Source organism: Heloderma suspectum, chromosome 12 (assembly GCF_057233095.1).
Source record: "Heloderma suspectum isolate Gila_16-S chromosome 12, 16-S_ref, whole genome shotgun sequence".
Classification (NCBI taxonomy): Eukaryota; Metazoa; Chordata; class Lepidosauria; order Squamata; family Helodermatidae; genus Heloderma; species Heloderma suspectum.
In genome coordinates this window covers 34,500,298-34,522,956 of record NC_139469.1, presented here as the reverse complement: position 1 = coordinate 34,522,956, position 22,659 = coordinate 34,500,298, and the positions used below count along the sequence as shown (strand labels likewise).

At 44.4% G+C, this 22,659-nt stretch overlaps 1 protein-coding gene across 3 annotated transcripts in view; it reads right to left on the bottom strand.

Moving 5' to 3' along the window:
* TRAF7 (TNF receptor associated factor 7) overlaps positions 1–22,659 on the bottom strand; it is a 61,067-nt gene that overhangs the window by 21,129 nt on the left and 17,279 nt on the right. The window contains exons 2-9 of one of the 3 annotated variants that reach the window (XM_084819035.1): positions 14,179–14,296; positions 13,693–13,756; positions 13,548–13,605; positions 11,871–11,956; positions 7,261–7,365; positions 5,750–5,842; positions 2,729–2,762; positions 1,445–1,628 (exon numbers count right to left, since the gene is read on the bottom strand). In XM_084819035.1, the coding sequence (XP_084675161.1) occupies positions 1,445–1,628; positions 2,729–2,762; positions 5,750–5,842; positions 7,261–7,365; positions 11,871–11,956; positions 13,548–13,599 (554 nt within the window). In that variant the 5' untranslated portion in view covers positions 13,600–13,605; positions 13,693–13,756; positions 14,179–14,296. The remainder of the gene's footprint in view (positions 1–1,444; positions 1,629–2,728; positions 2,763–5,749; positions 5,843–7,260; positions 7,366–11,870; positions 11,957–13,547; positions 13,606–13,692; positions 13,757–14,178; positions 14,297–22,659) is intronic. The other 2 variants (XM_084819034.1, XM_084819036.1) reach the window with 2 other exon arrangements.

The following is a 22,659-nucleotide window of genomic DNA, read 5'->3' as shown; positions in this document are numbered from 1 at the left end:
AAATTAAGCACTTCTTCATGGAACATATCATTACTGAAGGAATTCGCTACTGCAGATTGTGTCAATGGCCATTAGCTTAGCTTGCAAAAAAGAAAAGAAAAAAAGAGGATGAAACCAGTTCAGCCACATTAGGTACAGGGAACCTCCATCTTCAGAGGCAAATGACAAGGAAGGGCTGCCACTTTCATACCCACTTGGGAGCTCTGGCTGGCCACTGCTGAAAACACAGAGGTGGACTGTTCTCTGGGGGTTTTAAGCCACTTGTGCCAGCTTTGCAGTAAAAGCAGTTGAGACACGATCAGTACATGGAAGCAATCATGCCCCTGTTTCATCCTGAGCTGAACTTTGTGAGCCCCCCCCCCCCCCGTAATATTAAAACGTGCCAATCTGCTGCAGTGAACAAAGTCATTCTGCGTCATCCTCTAACGCAGGGGCAGGGGCAGGGGCAGGGAGCCCTTTGCAGCCCGAGGTATGAATTGGCTCTGGGCAAACACTTCAGGTGCTGCAGCCCAGCAGTGGCAGGGATGCACCCCAAAGGGGGTGGGGCACATTCAAATGTGGGTGGGGCCACCTCACTGCTGGCATCTGGCCAGTGATTGCCCAGACCCCATTCACTCACACACACTCACTCACTCACTCATTCCCTGAAAATCTCCACCCCTCGCTGCAATTAGGTTTCTAAAAAGCTAGAAGGGAATTTTTTTTTTAAAGGGGAGGTCACAGCCCTTCCTTCCTTTCTGCCAACAGAGACTCTTTAAAAGTCTCTATTGGCAGAAATTTAGGATTTTTAAAAGCTTAAATGCAGTGTGGAGGGAGGGAGGAGCAGGGAAAACCTCTCATCTCTGATCTGAGAAAAGAGATTTTCAGCTGGAAAGATCTCTTATCTCCAATCAGCTGCTCACTGCATGCAAGAGATTTTGGTGTGTGGGGAGAGAGCAGGCAGTGCCAGGGGGAGAAGCTGGCAGGCCAGATGGGAAACTCCCATGGGCCACATGTGATCCGCTGCTAGGAGGTTCCCCATTCCTGCTCTACTGCCTCACCGACTCAAATGCCTACAAAATGGAACCCCTTTGCAGCATTGCTCTTTCAAGCTCTCCCCAGGGCCCTGTTCACCCTCAATTAGCTGTAAAGAATAGCAAGAAGGAGTATCACCCCCCACCCCACCCCCACAGAGCACAAACGCCAGCAACAACTCATAAGAACATCAGAAGAGCCTTGCTGCATCAGACCACGGCCCCATCTACTCCAGCATTCTGTTCACACAGTGGCCAACTAGCTGTTGACCAGGAAACCACAAGCAGGACACGAGTGCAACAGCACTCTCCTGCCCATGTTCCCAAGGGTGGGAGAACAGGGGTGGGAGGCCCCAGAGAACCAGTTGCAAATATGGGAATAAGCTGCCAAGCACAGCCCTTTCTTGGGAAGAGGTCTCACACCCACTTACTTCCTGGCACTCAGCTTAATGGTGAACGGGCAGCCGTGGGGGTCCACCTCAAAGACAGAAGGCTTGCCACTAGCAGCAGGCTGGCAGCCGTACTTGCAGTGAACGAAGAGCTCCCCAATTTGCTCAGCTACAGCTATGTTGTTGACAACCACCGTCAGTTTGGCATTGTCCACCGGGCACTTCTCTGCAGGAAGAAATACATTCTGTAAGAATGGCTCAATTCAGACACCACACCAAGCTTTAGTTAAGGAAGCTTAACTATGGTTTAGTATAATGTCTGAATTGTGAAACCATAGTTTGCGATCAGCCAGTCTGAAGTGGTTGACAAACTATATTTTAGCATGAAATCTGATCTGACAAATGGCAGCAGAGGCCTGGAGTGTTGGCAGATGGAAAATGAAAGAAGACCAACTACTCTGAAACATGGTTTGCCTGTTGTAGTTTAAAAGCTCAAGCCATTTTCAGGATTCTAAGTAATGCTGTCACCCAATTAAAGACATTTTAGTCAATTAACGTATTGATTAAATTGGCATAAAGATGCACATGGGTAAAAGGCAAGTTCTGAAGCAAGAAGCATATTTCCTTCAAATGTCTCACAGCAGGTATCATCTTAGAAGAGGTATTTCCTCCCTCTTACATGTAAGAAAGGGGAGAATGCCTCTTTTAGAAGAATGCGTGCCATCTGCAGTTGCTGTCTTTTAATAAGCATTTGTATTAAAAATAACTTTTAAAAAGGGATCAGTTTCTAGCCCTTATAACTATGGAGGTGACTCACAGAATCACAAAACCAAACCTAGCAATAAAAATCACCAGCAAGGTATGCTTGCAAGTACATCAGCAAGGTCTGGTGAAATCTCAGAGTCAAAAGCAGCAGCTTGACTGTGCTTTCCAGTGGCCAGGGGTGGCGCATCCAGCCCCCCTGCATGACTCGTGCCCATGTACTCCAGCACTAGTGGAGCTCTGATAAATTAGAGAAGCTATCCTTCAGAGAGGGGCTTGCAGGATGGCCTATCAGCCAAGCAGGACTACTTGTCTTTAAGGGCCAACCATCACGGTACACTTGGATGAAATATCCAGGGATAGGCATTTGCCTAAAATAAATAGATCAAGAGAGAACTCTCAGAGTCTGAAAAGGTGGAAGAGAGCTGCAATTGCCCACGACATTCCAGGCACTGCACGCCTTTTACAGGCACCACTTGCGTTTTACAGAGGAAAGGAAAAGAGGAAGAAACTGTCTCTCTCAAGACAGTAAAAGAGGATTCCAAAAAGTCTTCAAGTACCTACCAGAAGTTAAGGCACATCTCCTGCAAAATGTGTGCTGTGAAGAAAGAGAACACAAGACCATAAGAATGACTTTTCTGGATCAGAATAAATGCCCTTCTAGCCCAGGATTCTGTTTCCCTCAGCACCCGGCAGGATGCCTCTGTTTGTCCCCAGCATTTGGTATTCAGAGACAGACCATTTCTGAACATGGATGTTCCATTTAGCTACTAAGGAAGCATTCCTATGACCCCCAGACATCGTCTGAGGGGCCAATAGGCAGTGGGGATTCCCCACGCCAAGGGCGGAGACAGCGCTCCGACCCTGGAAGAGGGAATCAGAGATCTGACACTCCCGTCCCACGGGGAGGGAAGGAGACCGGAGAGGCCAGAATACGAGCTACCCCAAGCCTCTGCTAGCCTCCTTCCCTCCCCCTCTGAAGCCCTGTCGCTAGACAGCTAAAAGGCCCATCTAGTGAAACACCCAGCAACTGGGGGATGGGAAGGCGAAGGTCACTTCTGCTGCTCCTCCCACCCTGCCAGCTTCAGCCTGGCAATGTATTCACAGGAGCCTCCGAGTTTTGGAGGCTTCTGTCTCGTGAGGACGCAACCCAGAGGACTGTGCCCTAAAGCCAATAACAACTGATAGAACCAAATTCCCTGAGCCTTCTGAGGCTCTGCTAAGAGACACTGAACCCTCACTCAACTGCCAGCTATCAAACCCACCCCCACAACTCATAAAAAAGATACACTTATGAGCTGTAACATTGTTGCTTGCCTATCACACAGATCCAAAAAAAAAAAAAGTTCACTAATTGGAAAGAGAAATAAACAACTGAGAGCTAAATATGTAAGCACACAATATAATGTGAAACCACAAGATAATGTAAACAAAAAAAACCCCTCATATGTGAACTACATGTCAGTGTCTTAAAACGATTTTCAGTAGTTGTCAGTGAACTAAATTCCAGCCTGCAAAAGGTGACAAATTTAGTCTTCCCGTTAAGTTTGTTCTCCTAGGAGATAGCACTGATTGTCAGTTTTGGAGAAACTTGGGCTCAATTTAAGGATATGTTTGTTGTTGGTTTTTTTACCATCCATTCAACTTTTACATTTGTGTTTTGCTAACATATAGCATTTGTATTTTCACAGCATTTGTATTCAAAAATCTTGCAGAGCTATGTAGATAAGGCGAATATTCTATAGCAGAGGAAGAATAATTTGGATCACTCAAAGGACTGATACTTATATAAGGATTATTAGGTATATCCATCACTAAGAATATATTGTAACAATGCAGTTTTATTATTTGATGCACTTCGAATCTTTGGAGGAAACTGTCACACATGGGACACTAATTATAAATGAGAATTGCTTCTTTTCTGTACAAGGCAATTGACTGGCTGGGTTTGCATGATCAGGGAAGGAAAATAAGCCACTGTAGCTTATATTCCTGCCTTGCACATGCCAGTTGCACACTGCATAATTACCATAATTACCCCCGCTAGGTGCGGTTTGTTGTGTCATCTATACGTGGCTAGGGTGCACAGTGGGGGTTGGTTACAAACCACTGCACAACCCTAAAACAAGCCAGGGGTTCTCAGGTGGTTTGTAAACCTGCACAACGCACACTCTCATCAGGTTCAAACAACATGACAAACTGCGCCCAGCGAGGGTAATAATGGAAATTACATGGCACGCAACCAGCATGCATGGGGCAGGAAAATAAACTACATTGGTTTATTTTCATTCTCTGATGGTGCGAACCCAGTCACTCTCCTTCAGGAGAGTTCACACATCTATTGCACAATTAATGTGCAATTTGGAAATGGCTGAATACACCAGCCTTGCCTGAAAGTGAAGAGGCCTGGCACATGAGGAGAAGGAGTTGACACACACTATGCAATCAATTATCTTTTAGATGGAATGAAAACAGATTTTTTTTCTTTCCACTGAACAAGTTAACTTTCTTCAGATCAATACTGGGTTTTTAAGTTCACAGTATCCTCCTTTTTGGCTTTGACTATAGCTTAAGGCAGTTTTTCTGCTTCAGTCAAAGCAAACAGGAGGTGGGAACTTTACCTATGGGAGGACTACAGGCAACTATAAATTGCAACCTGCCTTCCTTGTGAGGAGTCTGCCTACAAATATTTTGCTCAACGCCTGAACTTGTTTGCTTATTTAGAATGCATTCTAGGTGGGAAGAGGCTGGCCTACAGTGTAAAATAGACACAGAATTGAGAGACTTCATGAATCTGCCATCAATATCCAAGAAAACACTGGAGTAACAATTTCAGGATAATGTGAAGGAGTGAGAGAGAGAATGAACACACACTGGGTTTTTTGTCAAGATCCAGTCTGCTTGCTCATTTCTCCTCAGAGCATTATTTCAGGCATAGATGATTAGTTCTAAGCTCCCTTCCTGGCCTGCACAGCTGCAAAGTGCTCTTGCCAAAGATGCCAAACAGCGTCTGCAAATCAAGCCAGACTGGTTCCTACTGCAATTCCAGCCTCCCCAGAAATATGAGTAAACTGTAGGGGATGGTTGAAATAGCCACATTGTGGAGCGGAATTCTGGGATTTCTGCCTGGCTCCTTCTCCTTCTTTTCAACAGCAGTTTACTGTTGGATAAGCCCTTACCAATGAACGCAAGACAGTTCCTGGTGCGCTTAGCCCAAGAATGCCTTCTGCACCTAGCTGTACCTTTCCAAGGTCTGGATCAGAGAAAGGTCTTTCCTAGTCCTGCTAGTAGATACTCTTTTTAACTGGCGATGCCAGGCACTAAACCTGGAGCCTTCTTCAGGTAAAGCATATGCTCTACTATTGGGCACACATTTGACCAGTGGGGCTTTGAAGTTAATTAGCCCTTGCACAGAATTCCCAAGGGGTGTGTGCAGGACAAGCTCTTGCTGGATTCTTCATTATTTCTGACTAGAGCTCGTTCCCTTGGGGAAAGCAATCTGAAAACATGTACCAGCTGGGCAGTCTCATACTGCTGATTTTCTTCCTCCATGCAACTAAAATGCAGCCTGGTTGAGCTCCTTACCCCACAAGTTGTGATTACTGGATCTTTAAACACACTGCAACACAACTGGCAGCAGAGTTTTACTGAAGGCTGCTCGGCAAACACCAGCGGCTCCTGCACAGGGGAAACAACCAACCAGAAAACAAAGATAGAACGGAAAGCTTTCAGCCCTTCACTCAAATTCAGCAACGTTGCACAAAATAGGTGGCGAGGCTTTGAAGCGTAAAAGCCAATGTAAGAGGCAGAAAAAGGAGTCCAAGACAAAGTGAGGTTCTGCTAAGAGTCTAAATCAATCGGTGTACAGAGTTAAAGATTTATACTTGTATATCTAAAAGAACCTTCCACTGCTTGTGATTACAGCCAACAAGAGACTAGCTTCCTAAAATATGAGGAAGAGATTACAAAGGCTCAGTGTCAGCATGTCCTGGGTCCGATATGTTTGTGTGTGTGCATGTATGTGTGATAGTGAGTGACTGACTGAGGAGAGAGAATAATTTTAATATGATTACAGTTCTGAGCTCTATACAGGTTCAGAATCTAGATTTTATGCACACTCCTTCCTAAAGTAGGGAGTGGAAAATACTTGAATTTTGGTTTGAGAATCTGGGCCGGAAGCTGGCTAATAATCCCTGCTGCATGTCCCATACACATTTACAAAGCTTTGCTATTTAGCCCCCTGCTCTGCACAAGACACTGTTTACTCTGGCCATTTACTGTCCTACAGCAAAGTAAATAAATGACATGGGGGACAAAACAGCTTAAGACCTCAATACATTTCCCCTATGTTTCTCCCTGAGCACTAAATTGAATACCTGCAGTTCTGCTCTGGACTCCCCCATCAACTAAAGTATGGTTCAATCTCCACTAAAAGCAGGTCTTCTCGATTGTGGCCTACCTAACTCCAAAACTGAGTGGGCTGATTCACATGACACAAGAGCCCACCATGGGTTAATTTACATGCAGGGGCTGTTGGATCATGCTGGGTGCCTCTGGGTACCATTTTTGCATGGCATCCACGGGTGCCCAGCTTGCCATGTTGTGCAAATCCAGGCAGTAGCGGCTGTTTGAGTGTTAGACAACACTCAGATAGCCCTGAAACAACTCACAGTGGACAGTCATGTTGTGCAAACTAAGTCAGTATGTTAGATGCCAGGTTAAAAATGTGCCTTTTTAGAGATGCCTGGTATAGGCTGAAAGTTGGTTTTAATCATGTTTATGATCCTGCTGTTGTGCTGCGGTTATGTCCACCTTTTAAAAAAAAAAGTTACACATGTATACGCTTTTTGGTTTAAACAGGGTTGTGTTTTTATTTGGATATCTTTTATTCTGCTATTATTTTTGTTTTATTTTTATTCTTATTATGTTACAGATTTGCTTTGAGTGTTTGGCAGAGATTCTGGTTCCTCTGTCAAGTATGGGATTTTTTTTTAATTAAAAAAGATGTCCTTCTGCTCTCTGGCAACTCATAAAGGCCCTTCAATCCCTGCTCTGCATCTCTTTATGGAAGAGTCCCCCCAACCCCCAATACCTACTGGCTCCTCCTCTTCTTCGTGGAGAGAGAAAGTTGAGCGCAGGGACATGTTGGACTCGGAATGCAATGAGCGGACGGAGATGGCAGAGTCAGACAGACGTGGTGGCTGCAGAGAGAAAAAGAGATGGGTGGGTAACTTATAGCCATATGTTGCAAAACATAGTGCAGGGTGTTCCCCTTAAATCTGTGATGCTCAGTAGCTGGCCACAGGTCCAATTCCTGTCTGTAGAGCCTTTCTCAATAACCCAGGGCGCCTCTGCTTGGCACTGACACTGTGGGTGATCCCAGACAGCTCTTTCTAATGGTAGGATTGCGTAACAAAATGCAAAGCACATTAGCCAGGGTCCCCTCAGGGCTAAATTCACATTAAACATCTGTGACAATAAAAGCTTGATTCTGCAATTTGACTAAATTATGGAAATTAAACAAGCATGAATGACATCACTTGTTTCTGCATAATTTATTCTGCAATTGTTCCTATTTGTTCTGCTTCTTTCTGTTAGTCTTGGGAAGGGGCCAGGAGCTCTCTAAGTCCTGCTCTGTGAACAGAGCAAATCTTTTTCTGTAACTTCTGTAACTGCTGCACACTTCCAACCTATTCTAAAGGACTCACAGATTGCTTTTTTCCAGACCCCCCCCCCCCCACAAACTTGAGATTCTTGAAAGGCTTAGGCTTTTCTACACCTCCACAGAATCGATATCCCACATATAGCCCTTAATTTCTTGGGCTGAACTGAAACTCAGCTTCCTTTCCAGCTTCTGGATCTTCTGATTGGGGCAGGAGAACAGAGCAAGTCAGCAGAACTCCAAGCAACACCCTACATGAATAGAGCTCCTACATTACTATTTTCATTAAGAGCAACATGTTCACATTCTGGGAGCAAGAAATAAACTGCAGTTACACAAAATTCAGGGGCGTCAAGATAAAATTGGGCCTTGACAAGCAGGGTGAGATGTTTTATTTGCTCTGTGAAGTTGTTGCTGTTGTTTTTAATAGCCCATCTGAAGAAACAGAAGTTCTAACTTCAGACTTTGGAAATCCTCTCTTTTTTTGTTTTATGCAAGTTATGCACTTGCATAATTCCTGCTTTTTGCCATACTGTTAAGCCACAGGCTAAAGCTAGACAAATCTCAGACAAGTGTAAATAATTACAGGATACTTCCTGACTTACGAGCATCTACTTTTACCCCTAGAGCTGATGTTTCTACGTATAAGCTCACCTTCCCAACATGGAACCTTTGGGTGCTTGGCCAGGCTTCTACCCAGAAGTGTCAGTTCCCAGCTACGATCCCTCACCGAAAGCTCAACATGCTTTTCTCATGGACTCTGCTGTTTCTAAGAGCACTTGTTGTCAGGCTGTCTCTCTCACTTCTGCCAAATTTCTTTGCGTAGATGGCTGGAGACTTCCTCCTATTCAATTCACTCTGGGTTCTGCTTTGTGGCTTCCTGTTTGGGGGTGGGTAATGGTGGGAGAGCCAGCTGGGCATTGGGCCCACCAATCACCAAGCCTGTCCTGACTTCAGCTGTCTGGGACTGGTTCAGCAAAGGATGCTGCCAGTGGAACCACACACCCCTCATTGCTCAAGCAACAGCGGAGAGAACCTCCTGAGCAAGGGAATGGGAAGATGGGTGGGCTGCTTTGGAGTATAGGAGCTCTGCAGCACTGAATAATTTTGGCACTACACAGAGTCAAAACAGCAGCAGTAAAAAGGAGCAAAACAACAGCAGTTCAAAGCCAAAGAGACAAGCATTGCTAAACAAAATCCAGAGAGGTTAACACTTCTCAGACTAGGCAACCTACTGCTATTAGGAAATCCACTCCATCAGTAGGAGAGATATCTCAAGTAATTGCGTGTCTGACTCGTACGATAATTTCATCTCATAATAATACTTACTACTTAGTAGAGATAGCCTGGCCTCAGTTATCCATGCTGTGGTTGTCTCTAAAAACTACTATAATGCACTATACGTGGAGTTTTCTCTGAGGGCAGGTCAGAAACTGTAGTTAGTTTGGTGTAGGTTTGAACACTGCTAGATTACTAACTGGGACCAGGCATTCTAAGCATATAAGCTGGTGCTTCGTGAACTGCATTGGCTCATTTCTGGGCCCAATTCAAAGTGCTGGTCTTGACCTTTAAATCCTTGTATGGCTTGGGGCCAGGATACCTGAAGTGTCACCCATCTCAACATGGGCCTGCCCATACTTTGATAACATCAGAGGCCCAGCTTTCTAATGCTCTCTGTAGAGAAGCTCATCTTGGCATCCAAACAGCATTGGGGCCTCCTTAGGGAGGGCACTCCACAGGGTTAGCGCCACAACCATGAAGGCCCTATCCCTTGTAGACACCTGCCATACTCCAGCCAGCAGTGCAATCCAAAGCAGAGCCTCAGATGCTGAGCAAAGGGTTTGAGGAGTAACATGCGGGAGAAAGCATTGTTTAAGATACCCAGGTCCCAAGCTGTTTAGGGCTCTGAAGGCACGAACCAGCACTTAATCTGGGCTTAGAAATGAAGAGATAACCCATGCAGATGGAATAACACTGGGATGATACATTTTGACTACCCCACGCCACACAACAGATTGACAGCGGCATTTTGTACCAACTTGCGTTTCCAGACAATTTTTAACAGCAACTCCATGTAGAGTATGTTGCAAATATATATGTGGAAGTCATCATACATTATACTTCGTAAAGCACTTTTCAGTGAATGCAGTACTTTACAACCCTGACTTCAGTTTGGCTGACAGAGACCCAGCAAAACCGACCCTCAATGCTCCAGTTTAACAACTAGAGAATGGTGGCTGAGTTGAGATTCAAACCAAAGCCACCCAGCTCTAAGGCCAATATAACAGCTGTAGAACCACACTACCTAATTTATTTATTATCGATTGTTTAGGTTTGATTTACTGTCGTTTGTTATCTCGATGACTATAGTTTATGAGTCATATTTTAAAAATATTTTCTGTTAGTTGCACTGGGAGTATGTTATGCTGAAGGATACAAACAAATAAATAGGGGACTGGGCTTGAGGGCAAACAAGAATGCGAAGGGTGCTTTCTTAATTTTAAGTTTTAAATTTTAATGAAATCATTATTATTTTATTATTTTAATTTATTTTATTTTAAACACTTACTTCCCACCCTTCAATAAAGCTCCCAGGGCAACGTACATACCGAGAATATTAAAACAAGTCTTTAGTATACAACACAGGATAAACACAAAAACAACAAAGGCCTAAGGAGATACAAGCCTCATACATAAGATACCATTTTCTAACAGCTCACACTCATAATGTGCTTCAGCTCCTGTTCACACTGAAAGGACCCCGGTTAATCCAGAACTACTGCTATTCATAAACTTTCCTATAGCACCAGCCAGCATACAAAGTGCTTTACAATTCTCATAATACTACATTAGGCTTGTGGCGGTGAGTGAACCCTTTGAAAGTGACTGGCAGAGCTGATGTGATGGTTCAGTTGCTCAGAGAACTACATAGTTTTATAATTCAGCTTCTGTGAGGGGAAGTTGTTCATGTGCGGAGGATTAAAACCTCACACAGGATGACTGAGGGATTGGGAAACGGCCCCAGGAGTTAGAGAAGCTAAGAGACAGGGTGTTGTCCCAGAGGCAAGAGTCTGACATGTATAGAGTATGTAATAGACTGAAAATGAGGATTCTTAATGGAGAATGAGGCTTGAAGAAAATGGCAACAGAGGCAGGGAATTGAGGCACGAAAGGGCTCTGAAGGTCAGAATGCTGGAGGGGAGTGAGAGAGAGGACTACTGGGGAGGCTGACCAAGAGACAGGATGGCTAAAGGAGAAGTCAAACAAAGTTGATAGTGATTGGAAAAGCAACGACCCGAAGCACCAGTGGAGTTGAAGAAAGGAGGTGCTAAACAGACATCAGGGGTTGGGCAGTATCGGCAAGAAGGAAGTGAACAACCAAGGGAGAACTGGGATATTGTGGGCCAGAAAGCTAGGCAGCATAGGGGTGCTAGATCTAGTCCCTGACAGCTGTGGGCCAGTTGGGGTTTCGTACAGTCACTGCGGCATTCTGACACAGCACCCTAAGGGGGCATGGTGTGTGCGTGTGTGTTTAATTGATCTGAAGTAACCAGCCAATGCTTTGCAGACTTTGACTCTCATTTATTCTCCCAACAGCCCTGTAAAGTAGGCTAGGCTGAGAAAGTTGCACAAAGCCAGCCAGCGAACACGCACCTGTTGTAAAAGTGCAGATATAAAACACTAACAGAATAGCTAGCCCTGCATCTTGAAGACTGAGAATGCACTCTGCCATAAAGTTCTCCGAGTTGAGGCCTCCTGATGCAAATAGGCACTAACAAAGTTCTGCGGTTTGTTGTTGGCACCATCTAATCAACCTCACAGATAGATTTGTGAACCTACATTCTGTTGCACACAACACAGCATACTGTGGTGAAGAGTGCCCTCTACAGGTGTACATAGGGAAAAAACAGTGGACAAGAAATTGCGACTTAAACAGAATCATGGAAACTGCACATTCAAGCAGAATAATCTGTCAAAGCCATCAACCACTCCCAATTTTACAACATCTGCAGCAGCTGCAAGCCCCCTCTTCAAGGCACATACCATGCCATCGTCCTCGTCACGTGAATAGGTGAGTGTACTGGAGGAGGAGGGTGTCCGGCCATGCTTGAACGTACTACTTCCATCCGCTAAAAAAAGAACCAGGACAGATACCCAAGATATTTATTTATTTATTCATTCATTTCATTTCATTTCTATACCGCCCAATAGCCAAAGCTCTCTGGGCGGTTCACAAATGCAATATTTTGCATTGTAACAGATTCAGCTCCTATCTATAAAACAGATTATAAATCAAATTCCATCTATAAATCAATGCCTTTTTTAGAAGCTCCAGAAAACGTATCCCCCACACAAAAGAAAAAAGAAGAAGCCCAACTCCACTCCACAGACTTTTAATTCAGCAAATTTGGTGGGGGTATGAGGGAGTAAGACAGCCATTCCATTTCAGAATTATTGTTTTGTATTCCCAATTGGTGCTTTTAATTAGCTGAGCTTATGAACCATTTCTTTAGCCTGCAAGAGCTGCAGTGCGCATGCTTTGGTTCCAATGTCTGCCCCCTGAAGCACATTGCCCATAAACAAAGATGGCGACCCCCATCACATCCACTTTAGGCCCCAGACCCCTTCTTGATGCTGAAGTCATTAAGTGAGGGGCATGCATGTATAACTGGCCCTGGGGCAGAATGAATGATTCTTTAACAGCTCTGAAGCGGGAAGATGTTCGGTTGCGGAATGCCAGCTAATAGCTGTTGACAGTCCTGCCCTCCAAAGATTTGTCTACTTGTATATTCTAATAGTGAACTCATTCTCTCAGCGCCAAAGCAGCAATATCCACACACAACAGGAAGGTATTGCATGCTTGAGGAAACCTCAAGGTTTGAATAACTACACAAAAAAATGGGGGGGGGGAATCCCCTCCAAAACAACCCACTGGGTTCACACAAGACGATAACCCATGTTCAAGGTTGAGTATGGGTTGAGTGTGGGTTGTCGCTGAGACGTGGGTTGTCATTGAAATGTGGGTTGTTGTGTTGTCTGAACCCAGCCATGATAACAAACCATGGTCTGTTAACTACAAACAACCCACAGTTCACAACCCAACAATAAACCATGTGATCTTTTCATGTGTTTGTGAAACAGACATGTTTCAACAACTCATGGTTCAATGGCAACCTACACTCAACCTATACTCCACCTTGAGTGTGGGTTATCATGTTGTGTGAACTCAAGTCTATGACAACTGAGCATTCTCACTGGCCACAAAATGCTGAGTACTGGTCTGGGGGAGGGTGCAGGATAGAGCAGGGTATTCTGAAAGAAGGCATGGCTTGCTGCCCGAAATTCTGAACAGGATCACTCCATTCTGCGACATTTGTTGCAGGTCCTACTTGCTCTTTCGCTAAGTTATCTAAGCCACCAGTAAAAATGGAACCTCCATTACCACATGCTGGGAACACACAACAGGGGACAATCTGCCTGTCTCCACTGTGCCCTGCTCTGGAGTTTCAAGAGGCTTCTAGCTAGTCATGCTGGAGACAGATTGCTGGCCTCAAAGGACCTGCAGCCTGAACCAGCAAGGCAGTCCTTCATTTTTTTTAGTAAGGCACTAAACCAGAGATCTTTGATCTATATACTAAGGAAAGATTGTGGGTAGATTAGATAGGTTACAGCCTTTCCAGATGGAGTAATAAGCAGAACTAGAGATTGCTCAACACTGACCTTTGGTGATAGTGGTTACTGCAGAATATGCAGGCCCAAAAGTAGTCTCCATTCTTGTCTGAAACAAAGAGGAAAGACATTACCACATGCTCCACAGAGTGAAAGAACTAATTATACAGGATTAGCAAAGAAGAGAGAGCCATACCAAGATAAAACTGTAATTCGACTGGATGTGATGGCAACTGTCAGGAATGGCACAGCCAGTTTTTCTTAAAAGTCAAGAATGTAAGCAAAAAACAGACTTTAAACATACTTTTTTTAAAACTCAAAAGTAGGTCCTACTCTGTTCAATTGGGCTTACCTCCTAGGTAGTGTGCTTCAGATTGCAGTCTAAGATCATCTTCGGGGTCCTTCTCCAGGACCCTTTTATTTTCCCAGGCATTTTTGTGTTTTAGCATCTAGGTTTTTTTAGCTCTGCTGTCTTAAATCTGCTATTGCATTTTAAGTATCTGCACTGCTGCTAGGTTTTACTCTGGTTGTATTCTTACTCTGTAGTTTTAATCTATTATATTTTATATTGTATTTTCTGTTGGTTTTCGTGGTTTTAATTTTGTGAACTGCTCAGCTATTGGGCGGTATAAAAATGAAATAAATAAACACACATTCCCAAAATTCCATTGCATTCTCTTACCCCGTTAGTATTTTCTGAAGAAGCACCGTTCGTTGTACCACTGGGAAAACGACTGTAGCGGGCGTTCTTGTTGGCGCTCATAATCTAATCCCACATTTGAATGTAATAAAAGCTGCCCCTAGTGACACAAAATACTGTATTTATACATTTTCTGTCCAACAAAAGTGCACAACAAAAGCAGTTCTCAGTGACAAATCATTTTAAAATAGCCAAATAGGTACAGAAGCACATCAAACATACCATTTCAAGGTGCAAAATTAAAGCAATAAAATCAGCTGTAGCATCTGCCAGTTTTCATTGCACCATATATTAAGAGTGTTCCTGAATCTTAAATCCCAATTGAGCTGCAGTTTAGCGGGTCTACAGGTTCCGCAGTTGTGGCACGCCAAGCGAGACAGTCCTGCCCAGAAAACTAAGCACCTGGAGGGAGGAACCTGTTTCCTCAAGATGCTCCCAGAATCTGGGCAGGTTCTCAAAGGATGTTGCTTATAAAGAATTTAGGATTACTGAGATAACAGCTCGAAAATGCTATGTACACTAAAAGAAGTTTAATAGAGAGTGGTCATTAACGTCACCTACTTAATGGCATACAAGGCATTACCAACCTAGTTAACAACCGATACGCCAAGTCCTATCCTTCAACTGGCAAGGTTGAAGGCACTTCTCCCACCACCACCCCACCCACACACACTCTAACTCTATCTGAAAGAGTCCTTCATTCGACTTGGACGGCGCTGCCATTCCCTCTCTCCCACACACTTACTCAGCAACCAGGATTAAATTATCAGGAACAAGCGTCAGTGAGCCTTGGGCTTGCACGCTTCCCTATCAATCTCTTTCTCCTCTGTGCACAAAGAGGAGAAGTGAAAGCTCCTCCTTGCACTTTAGAATCACAGTTTGGTGTCACATACAAAATTGGGAACTATGCTTTTTTCTAAGAAAACTTAGTTAATAAACCAGGATCTTAAACCATAGTTTGATCCTAGTTTGTTTTAACTAACTTTGGTAAGAACAAACCACAATTCCCCATGTTCATACATAATGTGGAAGCTTTCACTGTCCTCCTTTCACATGAAGGAGGTAGCGAAGGAAAGGCTGATGCTTGCCATGGCTCATTCCTGATCCTTGAAAACCAGAGGCAGGCATCCTGGTGCCCTCCAGATACTCTGAATTATAACTTTGGTAATCCCTTACCATTGGCCATGCTGGCTTGGGCTGATGGGAGCTGTAGTCCAAAATATCTGGAGGGCACCAGGTTGCTTATCCCTGTTCTAAACCATGCATAGATTATCATCTGAATTGGGTGTGCGGATGGTGTGTGTGTGGGGGGGAGAGAGGGATGCATGCTCTGGGACCATTTTCTTCCCAAAGGTAGAAGATGGTGGGCTCTCCTGAACCACTACCAGCATTCCCTCACCGCCAGCATTCAACTAGACTCCAAAGATGTAACCACGTGAACAACTGCCCTTCTCCAGATATGTTTGTCCTTAAGGCAGACTTCACTCCCTTTGGCAAAGCTTTGGAGGGGCTGGGGGCTTAGTGGTAGAACACATGCTTTATATCAGAGGTGGGCAACTTGCGACCCTCCAGACATTTTGGCCTACAATTCCCATCAGCCCTAACTAGTAGAGCCAATGGTGAAGGCTGACAGGAGTTGTAGGCAAAACATCTGGAGGGCGACAAGCATGCATACAGTCCCCAATCAAAAGTATATCAGGTAACAGGATTAGGAAATGCCTCCCTCTGCCCAAAGCTTTAAACTAGTCTAATCCAAAGCAGTGAGCAACTTTGGGAAGTCCAGGGCCCATTTTGCCCCCCCGCAACCTACTTTGTGGGCTGCCACCCCCCCCACACACACATGGTGCCAAAAATGGGGGCAGGATAAAAAAAAACTAAAAACAAAATGGTATCCAGAGCTGCTACAGAGTGCCAAAAGCTCCTCAGAGTTTATGACTCCTCAGAGTCTATGGCTCCTCAGAGGAGGCACAGCCAGTGTGTTTGGTTTTCTCTTGTAAAGATGCTGATCTTCCACATGGCCTAAACCACATGTAGGAAGAAGCCAAGAATGAAATGTTGAATCAATTAATGGAACTGCAGTTCCTGAACTCTGCTTGTTTTATTCAGGTCAAAAATGACACGGCAAACCACTGAGCCATCAGCATCACAAGAGAGAAGCTAACAATTCATTCTCACAAGATGCCAGGTCCTGTTTCTCTGGTTGAGCTCTTTAAACTCTCTTTACTGTGTTAAAATTCGCAAAGCAGCCAGTAATGAAACAAAAACAGGGGGTGGAAAGAGGATCAGATAAATTATTATTTTTCCAATATAGACTTGGTTTAAGCCTGATGCTAGCAGAAGTTGTTTTTTTGTGTGGTGGTGGAGTGGAAGAGTTTTGTTACTTCAAGCTGGAATTTCACTACATCACACAACATGTAATTAACTTACTGAATTCGCTATGACAAATTGCGCCAATGACCAACAGCTTTCATGGTTTTAAAGAATGGTTTAGACAATTCACAATCTATCAGAGTCACACACCAAAGACTCCTGAGCAAACTTAGCAGCCATGGAATAAGAGAACAGACCCTCTTACGGATCAGTAACTGGTTAAAGAACTGAAAACAGAGGGTAGGAAAAAATGGTAATTTTTTTTTTTAATTTACCAAAGGAGGGAAGTGAATAGTGGGGTCCCACAGGAATCTGTATTAGGACCAATGCCTTTCAACCTGTTCATAGATTATATGGAATTAGGAGTGAGCAGTGCAGTGGCGGCTGAATATAAAAAGGCTGGCAGAGCAGCGTTTAAACTAAACCCTGGGGGAAAGCCGAGAAGAGCTGGGAAGCATCCAGTTCGGGTTAAATCATCCAGAAGAGATGAAGATGAAAATGTTTCTGAATGCCCAAATGTAGAAGGGTAGGAAATGGACCAGGAGCACATGGTAGAACATAAAAGGGGCCAACATCCCATAGCAAAAGATGCCCATGCCAGAGGCATCTGGGGAAAGATACCGTGTAAGGGTGTTTCCATGAAAATACTAGAAGCCTCCGCACCAAAATGGGAGAGTTGGAGCGCTTGATTTTAAAGGAAAACGTGGATATATTGGGCATTACAGAAACCTGGTGGAGCGGAGAGAACTAGTGGGATACGGTCATCTCTGGATATCAACTCTGTCGGAAGGACAAGGGAGGGTGTACTGGGGGAGGTGTTGCCCTGTATGTCAAAGAGGGCATAGTTTCGAGCAGACTAGAACACCTGAAAGGTGTAGACTCTTCCACAGAGGCGCTGTGGGTAACTATACCAGGTTCTAAAATGAATTTAGTGCTAGGAACATGCTATCATCCTCTAGACCAGAATGCTCAGAGTGACCTTAAGACGAAAGATGAAATCAGGGAGGCCTCCAAACAAGGACGTGTTGTAATAATGGACGACTTCAATTTCCCCACATTGATTGGATAAATGCATGTTCCACCCACGATAGAGGTTAAATTTCTCGGTGCCCAAAATGATTGTGCCCTAGAACAGTTGGTCGTGGAACCGACCAGAGGCGAGGCAACCTTAGATTTAATCCTAAGTGTTGTCACTCAGGACCTAGTATGAGATGTAAATGTTGTTGAACCAACTGGAAACAGTGATCACAGTGCAATCAGATGTAATATATATTTAAGTGGAAAATTGCCCAGGAAGTCCAACACAGTCACATTTGACTTCAAAAGAGGAAACTTCTCTAAAATGAGGGAAATGGTGAAACGGAGGTGAAAAGGGGGAGTCAAAAGGATTAAATCCTTTCAAAATGCTTGGAGATTACTCAAAACCACAACAACAGAGGCCCAGCTAAAATGTATACCACAGGTTAGGAAAGGTAGCACCAAGTCTAAGAGGTCGCCGGCATGGTTAATGAGCAGTGTTAAGGGAGCTATTAGAGAAGAGAGAGCTTCCTTCAGCAAATGGAAGTCTTGCCCAAGTGAGGAAAACAAAAGGGAGCACAAGGTTGCACAAAGCCGATGCAAGCAGACAATAAGAGATGCAAGAAAGCATTTTGAAGACTGTATCGCTAATAACATCAAGGCCAACAATAAACAATTCTTTGAATATATCAGAAGCAGAAAACCAGCTAAGGAGGCAGTTGGGCCACTGGATGACAATGGAGTTAAAGGAGGACTGAAGGAGGACAAGGAGACTGCAGAGAAGCTGAATGAATTCTTTTCATCCATCTTCTCTACAGAAGATATAGGACAGATACCTGTGCCTGAACTGAAGTTTTCAGGAAGGGAGTCTGAGGAACTGAAGCAAATAGTGGTGACAAAAGATGACGTTCTCATCCTTATTGATACACTGAAAGCAAATAAATTACCAGGCCCTGATGGTATCCATCCTAGAGTTCTCAAGAACTCAAATATGAAATGGCTGATCTTCTAACCAAAATATGCAACATGTCACCACGATCAGCCTCTATACCAGAGGATTGGAAGATGGCCAATGTAACACCAATTTTCAAAAAGGGATCCAGGAGGGATCTGGGAAATTACAGGCCAGTTAGCTTACTGTCTGTTCCAGGTAATTTGGTTGAAGGCATTATTAAAGATAAACTTAATAAGCATATAGAAGGACAAGCCCTGCTTAAAAAGAATCAACACGGCTTCTGCAGAGGTAAGTCCTGTCTCACTAACCTTTTAGGGTTCTCTGAGAGTGTCAATAAACATGTAGACAGGGGTGATCCGGTAGACATTGTTTACTTGGACTTCCAAAAGGCTTTTGACAAAGTCCCATACCAAAGACTCCTGAACAAACTTAGCAGTCATGGAATAAGAGGACAGGTCCTCTTATGGATCAGTAATTGGTTAAAGAACAGAAAGCAGAGAATAGGAATAAATGGTAAATCCCCCAGTGGAGGGATGTAAACAGTGGTGTCCCACAGGGATCTGTATTAGGACCAATGCTTTTCAATTTGTTCTTAAATTATCTGGAACTAGGCGTGAACAGATGTGGCCAATTTTGCAGATGACACCACATTATTTAGGGAGGTTAAAACAAAAAGGGATTGTGAAGAGCTCCAAAAGGATCCCTCCGAACTGGGAGAATGGGCATCTAAATGGCAAATGTGGTTCAGTGTAAGCAAGTGTAAAGTGATGCACGTTGTGGCAAAAAATCCCAACTTCATATATAGCCTGATGGGATCAAAGCTAGCGGTGACCGACCAGGAAAGAGATCTTGGGGCTGTGGTGGACAGCTCAGTGAAGAGGTCAACCCAGTGTGCAGCTGCTGTAAAAATGGCAAACTCCATGTTAGGCATAATTAGAAAAGGAACTGAGAATAAAACTGCCAGTATCATACTGCCCCTATACAAATCTATGGTGCAGCCACACTTGGAATACTGTGTACAGTTCTGGTCACTGTAACTAAAAAAAAATATTGTAGAGCTGGAAAAAGTGCAGAAAAGGGCAACTAAAATGAAAAAGGGGCTGGAGCATCTCCCCTATGAGGGAAGGTTACAACAGCTGGGCTTGTTTAGCTTAGAAAAAAGAAGGGTAAGGGGAGACAAGATATAGGTGTACAAAATTATGCATAGTGTGGAGAACATGGATAGGGAGACATTTTTCTCCCTCTACTAGAACCCAATGGGGTCATCCTATGAAGCTGATTGGTGGGAGATTCAGGACAGTTAAAAGGAAATACGTCTTCACACACCACATAGTTAAACTATGGAATTCGCTACCACAGGAAGTAATTTGGATAGCTTTAAAAGGGGGCTGGACAAGTTCCTGGAGGAAAAGGCCATCAATGGCTACTAGTCCTGATGGCTATGTGCTACCTCCAGAACCTATGTACACCAGTTGCTGCGGAACATGGGTGGGAGGGTGTTCTTGTATTCATGTCCTGCTTGTAGGTTCCTGGTCGACAACTGGTTGGCCACTGTGTGAACAGAATGCTGTACTAGATGGACCCTTGGTGATCCAGCATGGTTCTTATGTTCTTATTCACCATTGTTCTATAAACCTTCTCCCCACTCCATAGTTAAACATACATTCAGGGCCGGTTTACACATGCACATATATCACTAAATGTGCAATATAAAGGGGTGACTGAGATCAAATTAAATGTGACGAGGGCAGCTATGCTTGTCCCATGAATAAAGTGGGAGTAATGGACTCTGATTTTTAAATGAAAAGGGGTGCATGGTGAAAGTAATTGACCCCTCCCCTGTTGAAGGCCCCTAGGTCTCCACAGAAGATAGGGCTCTGGTTAACAAGGGTCTGGTTGAAAGTGGGTGCACTATCTAGCAACAATAGCGTCCCAGTACTATTTTCTGGTAGTGGCTCTGCACCACTGAAAAATGGTGCCTCCCACTTGCAGAGCTTCTCCAGAAGGATAACATGGTCGAAAGCTGTAGAGAGCTCAAGGAGGATCAACAAGGTTGCACTTCCCCTGTCCCTTTCCCAATAAAGGTAATCAGCCAGGGCGCCATATCCAGACCTGAAACCAGGGCCTAAATAATCTGCTTCCTCCAGATATGCCTACAGCTGGACTGCCACTACCCGTTTGAGTACCTTGCCCCAAAAGGGAATATTAGCAACACGACAGTAGTGAGCGAGTACCTTCATATCCAAGCCAATGCACCGCCTCCTTCAATGGAGTGGGAACATTCACCTCACATACTGTAGTCATTAATCACCTCCTGTATCTACCCAGTCAATCCCCACCTGATAACCAGGATATATTGACTGGAAGATCCCCCAGAGCATTCAAAAATCCCTCAGATGCCATGAGTCTACAAGGGTGGACCATCCTAATTGGTCCCCCACCCCTGAAGGAGGTAACAAGTGTAGTCAGATTGAACTTCACCCAGAAATGATCCATTCATGACAACAGAGTAACTCCAATCCTCTCCACCAAAGGATCATTACCAACCCACTGCTTTGCAAACACCAGATCAAGGGCATGTGTCAGTTCTGTAATAACCTGAGGCATGGTCATGGTTGACATAGCAGCCATGAAATCCTGAGCTAGACCTGTCAGGAGATTGAAGTCCCCAAGGATTCTTCTTGGGTTCTCCAAAACCATGCTGTACTCTGCTTCCGCTAGCTCAGTCAGGGAGGCTGGTGGGCAGCGGGGTGGGTGATACACCAACAGTGCTCCCTGTCTTGTCTCTATGGCCCAACACCAGGTTCATGCACTCACATCCAATGCATACATGGCCCGATTTCCTAGAAACCACAATACACCACAGTACATACCCTGGCTCTCCAGCATGGGCCGGTGCTGCAATGAGTACCCAGGTGGGCAGAGCGGCATGAGGTCTGATCCTCCCAACTCATCCACCCAGGTCTCAGTGATACATGCCAAGTCGCCCCCCTCATCCACAGTGAGATCATGAATGAAGAAGATTCAGCAGTGGCACCGTCAGACATGAGGGCAGGTCAGCATGGCAACCCAAGTTTCACTGGGAATGGGACAGGCAGGAGTGAAAAAAACATATCTACCATCCCTCCCCTTCTGATAGTATTTCCTGCCCCCCATCCCCATACCATACTACTCCCCACCTAGGACCCTTTGAATGATGGCTCTCGACCCCAACTCCCTCCCCTGTTCTCTACTGCCCAAGCACATGGCATCACAACAAGAAAGTTGCACAGACAAAAATATATCTGGCAAACAACCTCAAATACAATAAAAGAGGAGGGAGGTAAAACAAAGACACTTCTCACTTTAAGTATCTCAACAATATCCACCCACTCTCCCAAACCACCATAACCTCAAACCAGTGCCAGAATGGAATCTCTTGTGCATACAGCAGCCCACAATGCCATCTCTACCTATAGTTGTTTCCTATGCTTTATTTATTATTGAATAAAATTGAGTTACATTTCTTCCTTTCATGCTGTAGATTCCTGTTCCCAATTACACATTCTATTTACCCCTTATGGTGTATCAGTGCTTATACTTTCTCATATCTCACCACACTTCATCAGTTGAAGGACCTTTCTCCCTAACCCATCTCTCCTCCAGTATCAGAGCCATGTGCAGGTCTTCAAGGAAAGGAGCATAGCGAGGTACAGTGATGGTGGTGACTGTGTTCCATTTCTCTTTCCCAGACATCTCTTCTGAGATAAAAATTAGACCTTTCTCATCCATCCTGCGAATGAAGTGGCCATGTGAACAAAAAACACAGTTGCCCTGCCAAGTGTGAATGAACTATATCAAATAGTACAGATAGGTCTTTCCTTTTCCTCAAATGTAATGCTACTGGGGAAGAGCAGAGGGTATTTCCAAGTAGCGCCAGAAAGAGTGAAGTGGCTGGGCCAAAGCCGAAAGGACACTCAGCTGTGGATGGGTCTGGTGGTGAAAAGAAAATCCGATGCTGTAAAGAACAATATTGTTTAGGAACCTGGAATGTAAGATCAATGAATCAAGGTAAGCTGGAGGTGGTCAAACATGAGATGGCAAGATTGAACATCGACATCTTGGGAATCAGCGAACTAAAA